This window comes from Macrobrachium nipponense, chromosome 41, assembly GCF_015104395.2.
Source record: "Macrobrachium nipponense isolate FS-2020 chromosome 41, ASM1510439v2, whole genome shotgun sequence".
Classification (NCBI taxonomy): domain Eukaryota; kingdom Metazoa; phylum Arthropoda; class Malacostraca; order Decapoda; family Palaemonidae; genus Macrobrachium; species Macrobrachium nipponense.
Window position 1 is genome coordinate 35,803,115 of NC_061102.1, and position 14,403 is coordinate 35,817,517.

Genomic DNA, 14,403 nt, shown 5'->3' on the forward strand with positions numbered 1-14,403 from the left:
ACAAGTATATTGCTTATGCATAATATTAAATAGACTATGTAAAGATGTGGGTTTGTATGGAAAAAACTTTGTTTAAAAAAGATATTTTCATTTTTTGCATAATAGCCTATGAAGGCTATATCTGTTGTGTTCAGTTAGTTTAGAAAAGTCAAAGTTTTGATTAGAACTGCAACATATTTGAGGCTTATGGCCTTCTTTGGGAAATTATTTCATTATTAAATATCAGATGCAATTTTTATTGTTGTAAATAAAAATTAATCACAGAATTTATTTTCAGTAACACCAATGAATCATTTGCCTGAAAATACAAAGTCATTGGTATTTGGACAAATGAATGTTGTAAATCCTCATGACACAAGACAGTATTTATACTGCTTAAAGCCAAAGCCTGAAGCCAAGAATAATCCAAGTGCCTTACGCCAAGCTACTGCCATAGGCAAACTAGACATTGTGTGGCGAACTAACATGGGTGATCGAGGTCGACTTCAGACAAGTCAGTTGCAGAGAATGGTATGTTCATAAGTCATATTTGATAGTTTTTCATATTATAAATATTTTTATGCTGTATATGTGTAAAATTAAAATTGTGATTTGAAAGCAAACCTAAAAAAAATGAGTAATTGTACCTCTTACTTGTAACCTTGGTTTTTTATATAAGTAATTATCCGTAATTACATTGCTGTAGTTTCTACTTGCATGGGAGCTTGAGTTTTTTAATTCGTGGTAACACTTCTTATGTTTGAGGAGTTGACTAGACCTTGCCCATTTTCTGGGGAAGAAGAGGAACAACTCAGCAGAGCTTCAATTTGTTTCTGCTGTCCTATGGCTACACACGGTTGTAGGAGTGTGGCTTGTTTTTTGGATTCAATTTGTTATCGTCCCATTTTGGTGAAGTATTTTGCTTATGGTTGGTTACCTTTGGCAAGGTTATTGTTTAGGATTGATCATTTATATTAATATCTTTTCTTGCATAGACTGGCTGAGTGAGAGACTTTTGAGTGACCGGCATTTTCTTTTAACAAGAGTTGCTGATCATTAGATGTTCGTGTTGACTGGTTGTTCTCTACCAAGAATTACTGATCTCGTTTTTTTTACTTGTTTCTCTTTCTGAGAATTACATTTTGTAACTTGTACTCAATGTTTGACGTCTGACTCTAGCTCAACTAGTTTTCGATATTGCAACAAAGGCTCCAATACAAGGTTAATGAAAACATTGTATGATTTGCACTTCTTGCAAAGAATAGGTATGCACCACTGATCTCACATGTAGCGAATGTGCAGAGTAGGATGAAAAGACTTGGAGGGCTTAAGCTTCTAACCTTGCAAAATTAGAGAGCGACAGGAAGTGAAAGGCACCTGCTTTATTGAGGAAGTAGTAATGTCTTCACATACTGGATACACAGAATTATCATACACATGTGCGTATATCTTCACGTAAGATGGGGGCAACTGTCAGTACAATTTGGCATCTCTCATCTTGAATATTGTCTTCTCTGTTTTTATACCATGAGTCTGATAAGGATCTACTGACTGCTTCAGTGAATGTAACAATATCATTTCCTTCACATTTACTGACTGATAATTTCTCTATATCTGTCCAGTAGTTTTTGTTTCAGGGTCTTAATTGTGTATACAGTCTCTGTTGTGTCTACAGCCTCCATCATCATCCTGTGCAATTCCTGCAGTGAGTACTGGAACTCATTGTTATCTAAAATGTCACGCAGTCTATTGAAAGCTTCTGATGTACCTGCCTGGCATGGTCTTCCAACTGTTTTATGAGAACTGGATGCTCAACTACCACTTGTTAGTTTTGCAGAAATCATCGTAACACTTCCAATGGTACCCAGACTTTGGAATTACTAGGTCAATAACACTGTCAATCCTGCTTAATACCAAATAACCAAGTTGATCATTCCTTTCCTTTGCTCTTGCCCGCACTATTTCTTGTAGCATCAGTGTCACAACTTTATGTACGGACCTACGATACTTTCTTGGCTTTTTAAGCTATGCAGTTTTATCAGATGTTTCGCCACAGAATAAGCAATGCAGTTTAATGTCAAATTCAGTTAATTCTGATCGCAGACAAAGCACTTTCTTGTGTGGCTCCTCCATGTCCTTTTTGGGAGCAAGTCTTCAAGTGTACAAATTACGGCAGTTGATATGCACTTGTAAAGAAGTTTTTTTCTTGAACTGCTCATGCAACCTATCCTCTCAAGCCAGACTGGCAGTTACCATGGCATGCAGTCCTCAAGTCAGCTCTACACTTGGAGAGTCTTTTAAGGGAAGCCTACATATCAGACAATCCATTGTAACTGGTACCTGGAAGAAGAAAACACCAGTCAATGTCACATTTTTTCCCGTTTATGCCGTATAACTTAATTATTTATTGATATATGCATAAACTTGTACATATGTATTTTGAAAGGAGAAAGTTTGTCCTACAACTTTTGTTGTTGATACATTTTTTCATACAGGTCACCATTTCTATGGAAATTACCTTTGAAAATCAAGTTATTACTTAAATTTCAATAATTCTGCTTTTTTTTCATATAAATTTATGTATTTTTGTAAAATGACCTAGTCAGTATTATAAAACAATAAGTTCTGAACAACTTTTATTGAGTGGTATTTTTTTTTATAAAACTATTATTTTACAAGATATTTGAATTTTAAGAGAATTCCAATATGGCCACCATTTTCCAATTTGGCGACCAACGCAAGCGCAGCAGGCCATGGCACTTTTGATGTTTTGTTCAAGTCACACTTCTCTACATGTGTACCAAGTTTCAGCTTTTATCTAATTATTTCACTAAATCCCTATATTTTTCCCTAACACTCCTGGGATATATGTATCCGTACTACTATACAAAGTGAAAAAACGTAAATACAGTTACCATCCGAGTTACAACCTAGATCCATTCCGACCAACAGGTCGTTAGTCGAATACCAGCCAAAATGGCCGACACATGGATTATAAGTACTCAGTTAAAGTGGAAGATTATGCTATACTCGAGGACATATGATATGAATGTGTTGCATTTTTAAGTAACTTTCTCTGTTGAATAATACTTTTACTGTGTATGTACAAGCTGTTTATTTATAATTTTTATGCCTTTTAGTTTCACTTTTATAATTTTATCATACTTTTCTGTTGAATAATATTACTGTTGTACATATATACAAGCTGTTTGTGTATTTATCATTTTTATGCCTTTTAGTTTCACTTTTATCATTTTGTCATTGAGATATTTTTAATATTATACTGTAGGTGCAATGTATTTAGTTTTTTTTTTCAGTTGCTTAGTTGATATACTACGTACATACATCTTAATATAATATGGTTTTAGAAATAAAATATTTATTACTGCAGTTGATTTTATTAGACAAAAATACAAATGAAGATCAAAATACGAAAATAGAAAAGTTACAGTTCAAAAATAGAACATACAGTACTGTAGTACAAAATAGAAAATATGTATGCATGTAAAAAAATAAGCAAAACAACACTCAAAATTAATGTTCATTGGTGCTTGGTTTGACGTCATCGAGACTTTCTTCATACGCACGGTCGAAAGAAAGATCAGCCGCTAAGTCAGGCGAGGCAGGGGATGGGGAAGGGGTGGTTACCGCGCTGGCCGATGTAGGGGACGGGGTGGTTTCGATGCTGGATGAGGCGGGCTTTTGTGTTCGTTTGACAAACATGCTAAGTGTCGTTTGGATCTTCTGCTTTTTCTTCTCATTGTAGATTTCTTTGTATGGCCTCATTACTTCTTGCATAGATCTCTCTATCCGGGCAAACCGTTCAACATTCGGATCCATTCCTTCCAATTTATGCAGCATTGTATTAAGCATTTGTATGGCTTCCGATAATCCCTTTGCAATAAACTTTCGTTCGGGCTCCTCCTCTTCTACAACTTCCTTTTCTGCCTCTCTTCTTTCTTCTTCAGCTTTCCTTTCTTCTTCTATTGCTAACAGTTCTTCATTTGTTAATTCCTCAGGTTCTTCACTTATCAGTTCTTCAATTTCTTCTTCATCACATCCTAACTCAAGTTGCTTTGCCAAGCTAACAATTTTTCCTCGGACGTTGCTTAATTCCTCTTCGTTATCGAAGCCAACAAAATCTCTGAGGAAGCGTTTGCAGCAGTGTTTCCAAATACCGTTCATACATTTTTCTGTCACCAAATCCCAAGCTTTAGCGACATGCTTGATGCAATGGTAAATGTTGTACGATTTCCAATAATCGCGCAAAGTCAGCTCAGGGTTTTCATCCATAGCTTCGATGGCTTGGTCAAAGGAAATTCTTAAGTAGTGCGCCTTAAATGTAGAAATCGCACCCTGGTCCATGGGTTGGATTAGGGGGATGGTATTAGGGGGAAGGAAGACAATGCGCACGTTAGGATGAAGATCATCCAAGTGCGTCAGGTTGCCAGGCGCATTGTCAAGCACTAATAAAATCTTAAACGGAATGCCCTTATCGCTACAATATTGACGTGCCTCAGGAACAAAACAGTTTAAGAACCAATCTTCAAACAGTGCTAGCGTCATCCAGGCCTTTCTGTTACTTCGGTAATAAACGGGAAGGGTATGTTTGTTCACATTCTTCAGTGCGCGTGGGTTTTCTGAAAGCGCAATCAAAAAAGGTTTTAATTTATGTCCTGCAATGTTTTCACCAAACAATAGCGTGAATCTCTCTTTGCTTGCCTTATGCCCTGGTGCACTCACAGATTCTTTGCTTATGTACGTGCCTTTCGGCATCTTTTTCCAAAACAAGGCAGTTTTGTCCACATTAAAAATCTGTTCAGGCAAATATCCTTCTTTCACAATTAGTTTATCAAATTCTTCTATGAATGCCTTAGCAGCAGGTACATCACTGCTGGCAGCCTTGCCTTTCGTCAGAACATGGTGCACTTGGTACCGATCTCGGAATCAACGAAACCACCCAGCACTCGCTATAAACTCCAACGAAGCATATTCTTCACCTCCTTTCTCTTTTAACATTTTAAATAAACTTGTTGCCTTGCTTTGCACTGCTCGCTACATCACTTGCACATTTCTTTGTCTATTATCTTCCAGCCACGTAAATAACAACTTTTCCATCTCTGCTATCGGTCCTTCACGCTGTTTGGTGATAATAGTTGACTTGATTGGGGCTGCTCCTTTCACTGCGTCCTTAATCCTTTCCTTGTCCTTTAGAATGGTGGAGACCGTGGAGTGGGAGAGATGGAGAATTCTGCTTATACAATTAACTTTCATCCCACCTTCATATTTCTTGATTACGTCCATCTTCGTCTCCAACGACAGTGCCTTCCTAGCTTTCTTGGCAGAATTGCATTCTGATGAGTCAGACTTTCTCTTAGGGGCCATGGCAAAGGTGTAATGAAATAAAATGTTCCTGCTACAATGTTATAGTACTGCTACAATGTCTAGACAGTGAGTGAGGTGGTTGGGATGAGTCTGTCTGGGATGCTGTGCTGCCGGCACCGTCGTAACTGTCATACCGCGCCGCGCACTACGCTACTGCGCTGCCAAACAGTAAACGCCGCCAAATTTTAAAAAATAGACCGCTGTCGGACGCTGTCGTAAGTACGGGTGGATGTAACTCGCGTGGGTCGCAACTCGGATGGTAACTGTACTACTATTTTCTTGCTGTTTTGAAATTGTAGTGCATCAGTGCACCTGGTATACATAGTCCATCCCGAGAAGAGCCTTTAATTAGGATCAGAGGTATGGTTAAACTACGTAATCCTTCATAGTACAGGCAGTCCCCCGGTTATTGGCGGGGGTTCCGTTCCCGAGGGTGTGCCAATAAGCGAAAACTGCCATTAACCAAAACTCGGTGATTTATGGTGTCCTAATGGCGCTGATAACCGGTTATTGGTGCCATAAGCACCCTTATGGTGCCAATAACCAGAACTCATCCCTTTATGACTCCATAAATTGTCACTTTTTTTTCTAGTGCCATAAAACCGGATAGTCGATAACCGAGTCTACCAATGACCGAGGACTGCCTATATACGTAGTACAGTGATAATACATACATTAACTAAACTGTGGGGCGCCATTTTCCGGGGATTCTGTAATGTAAAAATTTACTATGTATTAGTATAGTACATACAGTCCTGCATGCAACTTGTACATATTAAGGGAAAATTTTTTTTATAAAACAATAGTATATAATACACTATACATTTATAAAAATGAAAAGAATTCCTTACCTAATTTCAGTGATTTGCAAAGATTTATTGTTGGATAGGTTCTGGGATGTGCATTATACGTATTATATACTGATATGTAGTTGCTGATGAATTCTGTACAGTATACTAAAAGCATGTAGTCTGAAATGAAAATAAATATTTACAGTAGCATAAACTATACCAAATTTTAACAATTGAATACATATGTCCTTATCTTTTTTGTTGTTGTTGTAAATTTGCAAGCTACTACATATCCACTTGAAACTCTTGGACAAGTTGTGGGAGATGAGTGCACATTACATGTGTACAGTACACTTGATGTAGTTACAGGCAGTAGTACTGATGAATTTTGTTCACACATTAATCTGTAATGAATATCTATATACAGGACAGTAATATTAAAATTAGTACGTAGTATGTACTATGTAGTATACAGTACAGTATGTATGTCCTACATATAGTATAGTAGTACAGTATGTAGTATACAACTACAGTATGCTATTAGTATATATACATATATGTACATATAATAATTCATAAAATAAGCAAAGAATTCCTTACCTAATTCCTGTGGTTGGCTTGCTTACTGCAATGGGCCTTTTGTACTACTGTACTAGCATGGAGAGGCTAAGGAGTATAGTACGTAGTGGAATCTTCCTGCGATTGGGAGCGTGGAATGATAAGATAAAAATTATACAATAGGTACTACATACTATACTATACTGTACTATACTGTGATAAATACTAAGTACAGTATAGTGTACTACTACTTATGCGTATTACATGTGCATACAGTAAGTCTTTTGTAACACAAAAATTTATACAGTATAGTACAGTACATAGTGTAGTACATACTATTGTTACGGGGTTTTATTTTTATTTTTTATTTTATTGCAGTGTGTGAGAATTTTCTATTTTGATTTATTGTCAGACGCTAATCTATCAGGATACTTAAAACGTTTCCTTCTTGTGGTTGCCAATCACTTCTGCGTCGCTGTCCGGGCTCTGCCTCTGTTTCACTTGTGGCGGCGTCGTCCATGCGCTGTCGTAGTTCACACCACTGTTGAAGTCCACTGCGCTGCCTTGTCCATGGGGAAAAATCGCAGCGATGTATGGAGAAATGAGCGCTACCTCAGGATTTATGATAGTTTAGCGCCCGCAGGTTGATTGAAGAAATCCGCCGTCAATCGCCTTATCGTGAAGTTCCGCTACGTTGAATTCAATCTTCTTCTATCCGCCTTAATGCATTTTTGCGTTTTCCTTTATCGAGTTTATGGCTTAGGAATGCGGCGATCCTATTTCAGTATTCTTCGTAGAAATTCACTGCGTTTCGTCGCTAATTTCGTTCGCCTTCTCAGCAGAATCGAAGTGTTGTTTTGTCTGCCTCTGTTTCACTTGTGGCGGCGTCGTCCATGCGCTGTCGTAGTTCACACCACTGTTGAAGTCCACTGCGCTGCCTTGTCCATGGGGAAAAATCGCAGCGATGTATGGAGAAATGAGCGCTACCTCAGGATTTATGATAGTTTAGCGCCCGCAGGTTGATTGAAGAAATCCGCCGTCAATCGCCTTATCGTGAAGTTCCGCTACGTTGAATTCAATCTTCTTCTATCCGCCTTAATGCATTTTTGCGTTTTCCTTTATCGAGTTTATGGCTTAGGAATGCGGCGATCCTATTTCAGTATTCTTCGTAGAAATTCACTGCGTTTCGTCGCTAATTTCATTCGCCTTCTCAGCAGAATCGAAGTGTTGTTTTGTCTACGCTGCTCAGAGTTATGTTCCATTATTCTTCGTTGCCATTTTTCTTTTTCTTTGTTCTTCAAGTTATTAAACTCGGAATTTTCTTCTTTTTAATTGTAGAGTTCGTGCCTAGTTTTCTTTATGTTTCTGGCGCTTTAAGTATCAGCGCTCTTTTATTGGCAGTTTTATATCTTCCACTCTGTTTAATTTTTCCACTGTGTGTGTGTGTGTGTGTGTTTTTATATCGGTGTTTTTGCACTTAGAATCCCACTATCGCTAGCATCACTTTTGTTACGGGGTTTTATTTTTTATTTCTCTCTTCGTTATGTTTGCGTGGCGTACCTACGAGTTCTTATTCTCTCTTCTTCTTCTGGTTCTCTTCGTGGCTACGGGTAATGTTTGAAAGGTTATTTGTTATATGGGCTAACCTTCATTTATCACTTGCGATGAGTTTCTTTTCTCATAGGAACATTGTAGATTATTTATTTTGTTTTAGCCATGTCTCTCAGGAGGGTTTTCTTTGCTTCCATGGCGTGGGGCACGTTTCAGGATTCTGGGCAAGTTAAACACCACTTAATAAAATTGCTTATAATTAGATAAAGTACAAAGTTCACAATACCACTATCACACTACACTGGAACAGAGTGAGAAGGAACACAGCCTCCCCGTATAAGGTCTGGTTCTGAACTGAATTTCTCTAGGAGTTCAAATGAAGTTTGGACCTAACTGATTCAATTAGCTGCTCCTTAACTACTCTCTAAGACACATCCTACTTCTACTTGAATGGCTTTCCTTACTTCCGGCGCCACCCCTAGATTAGTCTGATTGGTTTCGTCTCTTGACGGTAACCACCCACTGAAGGAGTCTAAGTTCATAGTTTCTGATAAGGTTTGCATTTTACTGTTTTGGAACTTGACTGCCAATGTTTGGTCTGGTTTTTGAAACTGTTATTTGTGCAGTCTTATGCTGCACACATCTACTCTCGTTTCTACCTTAACTTCTGGTAGATTCTTCATCACTCTACCCTTACTATATATTTTTCTACCAGTGGTTTTTCCTAACTAAATTGTCCCTACCTTCTCTGGACAGACTCTTGTTGTTTCCTAACACTATTACTACTGCAGTAAGCATAGTAGTTTACCTAAAAATAAATTAAAAATGAATTCCTTATGTGATGGACATTGAGAGGGCACAAATTCTGGTGAGTTGGGATTTGAAGAAAGGATCACTGTACCACTATCTGATTCAGTTGGAGAGGGTGAGCTGGGCAGGGAGGAGGGGCTAACTTCTGGATCTGGAATAATGATACATTCTGTACAGCACACAACTACCACTGTAGTGTATATGCATGTTGTAATATACATTTCTAAAATTTATAACAATTTATAAAACCACTTAACAAAATTAAAGTGAAGAATTCCATATTATATACAGTATTAGTATTACTACTACATACTGTACTGTACCTTTACAATCGTTTTCAAAACCCTTAAAGAATTCATCAAACATGCTGCTCAAACCTGGAATGACAGTAAAAAAAATTAGGTTATGAAACAACATAAAGAAAAATGTACATACATACAGAGCAACTGTACTAGTACACTAGTATAGTATGTACATACTAGTACATACAACAATTTATGTACTACATAGTAGTATATAAAACAATTTCTGGGCTCAGCCTGTGTCGCTCCGTGAAATGTCCCTTTAGCATACATTTCTAAGGTATAAATATTGCTATGATACCAGAGAAAAAAGCTAATATGGAAATGCCAGAGTATTCTGGCTCGCTCACCTTATTTAAGGTGTCAATATGGTTTCTGGGGCGAGTGAAACCACTACCAGAGGTCCTTTGCCATTTAGATTCATCCTTCTTCAATATCCCTCATCTACAAGGGAGCCGATGTAAGGCCCACTACCCGCTACTGTTACGGCTAGCGCCTCTGACGTCATTCCTTTGAAAGCAGGACCCACACCACACGTGTTTTTCTTTTCTGTGTTGTGTTTTCTTACTGGAATTCTTTCACCACCGTCATGGAACGTCAAGCTATTGCTGCATCCAAGTTAAGTACTGCTATTAATGGTTGACACTATTTAGGGGCTGCCCTTGGCACGTTTAACCAAATTATTTAGGTTTTTATAAGACAGCGTCCCATGCGGCGCCATACTCGGCTCGCTCCCTCGTGTTACCTTGTTTCGTGTCCCAATTGGTCCCCCACACCATTTGGGCTCGATTCTTTGTTTAGCAGTACCTTCCTATGATTTTCACTGATGCATTTTATTGACGTTTTTGTTATTTTATCCACACGGGGGATTTTGTCCAAGCACGCTCTCGACTCGTAGCCTACGTCGTTACCTTTCAGCCCAGATGTTCATGCATGCATGTATCTTTTAGTTGTCAGGTTACCTCTTCGTTAGGCGCCCTTACCGAAGGACCCTGGTTCTTCTCCCTTTGTCCTCGAGCCACCCTGGCCGCCTGCCCCGCGTCTTTTTGTCACGGCATATAGGCTAGCTGCTCGGAGTTGCCAGGCTTGACCATCCTTCTCGGTTGGCTCTGCCCAGCTTCTCCAGGACATTACTCTTTCTCTCCCATCTCATTTTTCTTCCTTTCCCCCCGTGTTAGGATAGGATGTTTATTTTATATGTTACATGTTCATTGAGACGGCTTTGGTTGGCCTATAGGCCTCCTTCGATCGCCTGGCCTTTTTCACCGCATGGATGTTCACCCGGCCGAGAGAGTTCCAGGCGACCGTGTACGAGTCACCCTGCTTCGACCCTTCCAGTCCCTCTTCCCCCCACCTTCGGGGAGGTACGCTCGCTCACGCTCTCTCAGGCAGCCGATCCGAGCAAACCTTCCCCCCCCCCCCCCCCCTCAAGGGGGACAGGGGAGGTGGCTGGAGGTCTTTTGACGAGCTGGTTAGCTACCCTGCCGCTCTCCCCAGAGGAGTAGGGGGGAGCCCTGCTCGGCCGAGCCTCAGTTGGCCACCAGGCTCAGTGGAGGTCGGTTCTCCTCGGCTCTCGGGTCGCGTTTCCCTATCATTAGTCAACATCTCCTCCCCGCTCCGGCGGATGCAGGACCCCAGCGTAGCCAGGTCCGCCTTTGTTTGATTGATTATTGTGGAGGCTCCAGCCTCCCTTAAAGGGTACGCTTGTTGCATGCATGTTCTTTTACATATAATGACATCCATTACCTCTAGTTTAAGTTTATTGGCGAAGTCCTCCAACCCCGCAGGGATCATCTCCCAACTTGTTCTAGTTTTAAGTTACCCTACAGCGGAGTTGTCAAACTCTGCCGTTTAACTCTCTTCCTGGTCTCCCCCTGCTCCGCACCCAGTGTTTGTTCAGACTACTCCTTGCTCCGGCATATGGAATAGGTGGTTATCCTGATTCAGTGATTACTTTGATCTCCGGCATCGCCGGAAACACACTGTTTCAAGCTGTTCTACCGATCCTGCCGGATGCCTCACCACAATACACGGCTAAAGAGCAGGTAGAGACTGGAACATGTTACTTATTAACACTGGAGCACTCCGGCGTCATGGCATATCACAACCACGGACCTAGTCCGGAAGGTTAGTGGTGATACTCATGTATCATTTCACTTGCAGGTCACCCATTGTATGGACACTGTCCTCCAAGACCCCTGTGGGCTCGAGGTCTGCTGGACCCACTCCACCTGCGCGATCCGCCTCAACGAGTCCGTGGTATGGCACCATGAGAGTTGCCTCATATGCTACGAGCTCGTAGACCAAGTCTCCTCTGAGGTAGGTAGCTTATCCTAAAGGACATATCAAATTTTGCTTGTGGACATTGAACCAACATGTGTCCTTTCTTTCCATAGCCAAAACACTCGCCATTAGCACACCTGCAATCTGCTTTCACATGTCCAGTCCTTCTACACCTGAAACACTCTTTATTACCACCATTCACATTTCCATTCACTCTCCTACACTTCTACTCCTAAACCGCTCTTGGCTTCTGCTCCAACTCCTTTGTCCGTCATTCCCCACATTCACTCACACATTCTTTCTACCTCTTACTCAACAACTTTCCGGTCTTGGGGATTTTCTCCCTTGCACCTTTAGCCTCATCATCTCCACTTCCCTGCCTAACACCGGGCTCAGTCTTAGCCACTTCAGCCAGTTTCTTTGCCATCTCACACATTTTTCTATCCATTGCCTCCATTCTGGCAAATAATCTGCTTTCCCTTTCCTGGGTTGCAACCAACTGCTCTTGAATGTTAATTACCAGGAACATCAGCCTTTCCATCTTTTGGTTCAGACCATTCTCCCCTTCACCCAACCCACCACCTTCCAAACCAACTCCCTCCATCATAATCTCCAATTGTGTACCCCACTCTTATTGTAATCGAGCCTCATGTTGGTGCCAGAAATATGTGGGGGCTTTTCAGGTTACACAGTTGGCACAGGATACTAAATGGAACAGATTTGAAGGATAAGTGAATTAAACTAAGATTTTCCTTAACCTAATTTATTCCTTAAAATTACAGTTCACTATTTATAATCTAATCTTATCTCCTGATGCCTAACTTAACTTTACCCAGCCAACTGCAAATCTAAACTTAATTCCTAAATCCTAATACTGCACTGATACTGCTTCTGCAGAGAGCCTCTGGTTGTCCTTTTTTCGATTCCTAAATCGACCTCCCTCAGCACCACTGGGGAACCACAACCAACTGGCAAGACTCTTATTTTACTTGAGGAGCACAAGTGAAGGGGAGCCTCAGCTCTCATTCATTCCCATTCAATGCAAGTCTGCAATAAAAAAAAGACCAATATTAATCAACAATCCCTCGTCCACAAGAAAAACAAATATAAAACTAGTTTAGAAATTGCCTAACGTAATCAACCTAACAAAATAATAATAATAAAACATTCATTCACATTCACACATTATGTATTATACTACCACAGCACCTTTCAATTTCTTTTCCAAGCTCCTTTGAAGATAAACAGTCGCTATGCTATCAAAAAACAGGCTTTTAAGTAGGAAAAACCTATTTTTGGTAGCTGGTGTCAGTCCTCAAACCCAACCGCTCTTCCTGATGAAAAGGCATGGGAAGGAGTGAACATTTATCTTGCACAGACCTGGCATGTATAACGAGGAAGATGCCTGACATACGTACACTGTTGTGACATCTCTGCAAATGGGATGTAGAAAGCCAAGGCAGTCATTGCAGGACAGGAGATAGAGCTCTTCTGTCCCGAGTCCTTTATATTCTATCACTGTTCCAACAAGCACTATTTTGGCCAAGAACAACTATAAGAGAATTCTTGGTAATAGGTCAGGTACTAAAAAACAGGTGTTTCCTATGTCAAAACCTTTGTATTTTAGTATTACAGTTTTAAATTTGAGAAGAGTTGTAGAAAATTTTGTGACAGCAGCTCATGAAAAAGCAAACATTTTAATATCAATCAATAACTACTATGTGTCATCTTTCTAGTTCTTTAAATAATGTAACATTACTAGTTATGACTAAGTACTTAAATGCAAATGTATTTCTACTGAAGACAAAAGCTTTGTTTAATTAGAAGTTAATATTGCAGGCACCTCAGTATGGTGATGTAAGAGTAACTGTTGAAAAAATTCCCAGCATGGTTTGTCTTGAAGAGCAGTTTGATGTGGGATTATCAATCACCAATATATGGTAAGCAAATTTGAATTATTCATTCTGTACATTGTACAATTTCAAGGCTTTATATGAGTGACTAATAAAGCTAATACAGTATATAAAAATGCAGTAGAATTAATATTTTAAAATTATTCTAAATATAGGGGCTTTTTATTATTAATATATTTACAGTGCTGTTGTAGTAGTTCCTTGACAGTTACTGCAACTGTTAGCAAACAGCAAAGTTAAAAAAGTTAGGGAATAGTATTTCTTTACATAAAATGTCACATTTCTGTATAGGCACATATATCACAGTATGCATATATAATGAATTCTTTTGTTGCCAGTATCTTTTGAAGAATGATTAAAAAGTCCTATGTAGAGGTTTACAGTAAAACTTTTATGAATTCAAAATAAGGCTCAAGAAGGGTTGTGAATACATGAAAGAAAATAAACTCAAAACTATGGTAACAAAATGTGAAGATGAATTTTCTATATATTTGCCAATATACAGGTTCACTAAAAATGCAAAGTACCTTAGGTACATTTTAGTGGCCTCGCAGGTGGTTTCCTTCACTAGGTTTTGAAATTCTTTTTCAGTTCATAGTTAGTTTTTCAACTGCATATACTGTATTGTGAATTTAGAATTTAAGGGGTAATAATGCCTAGTTACTATTAACTTTTTTTGTGAAAAAATAATTTCTGGGCTCAGCTCGTGTCGGCCTATGAAAGGATCCTTAATATCATTCTTTCTAGGCAAAATTAGCCTAAAATTACCAGAGACAAAAATTAAAAAAGAAAATGTCAGTAAAACTGACTCGCTCACTCTTAAAAAGAAGT

General features: G+C 39.3%; 1 protein-coding gene across 1 annotated transcript in view; it reads left to right on the forward strand.

Moving 5' to 3' along the window:
- LOC135212689 (trafficking protein particle complex subunit 13-like) overlaps positions 1-14,403 on the forward strand; it is a 99,531-nt gene that overhangs the window by 62,565 nt on the left and 22,563 nt on the right. The window contains exons 3-4 of the mRNA XM_064246368.1: positions 278-510; positions 13,499-13,599. Coding sequence (XP_064102438.1) covers positions 278-510; positions 13,499-13,599 — 334 coding nt within the window. The remainder of the gene's footprint in view (positions 1-277; positions 511-13,498; positions 13,600-14,403) is intronic.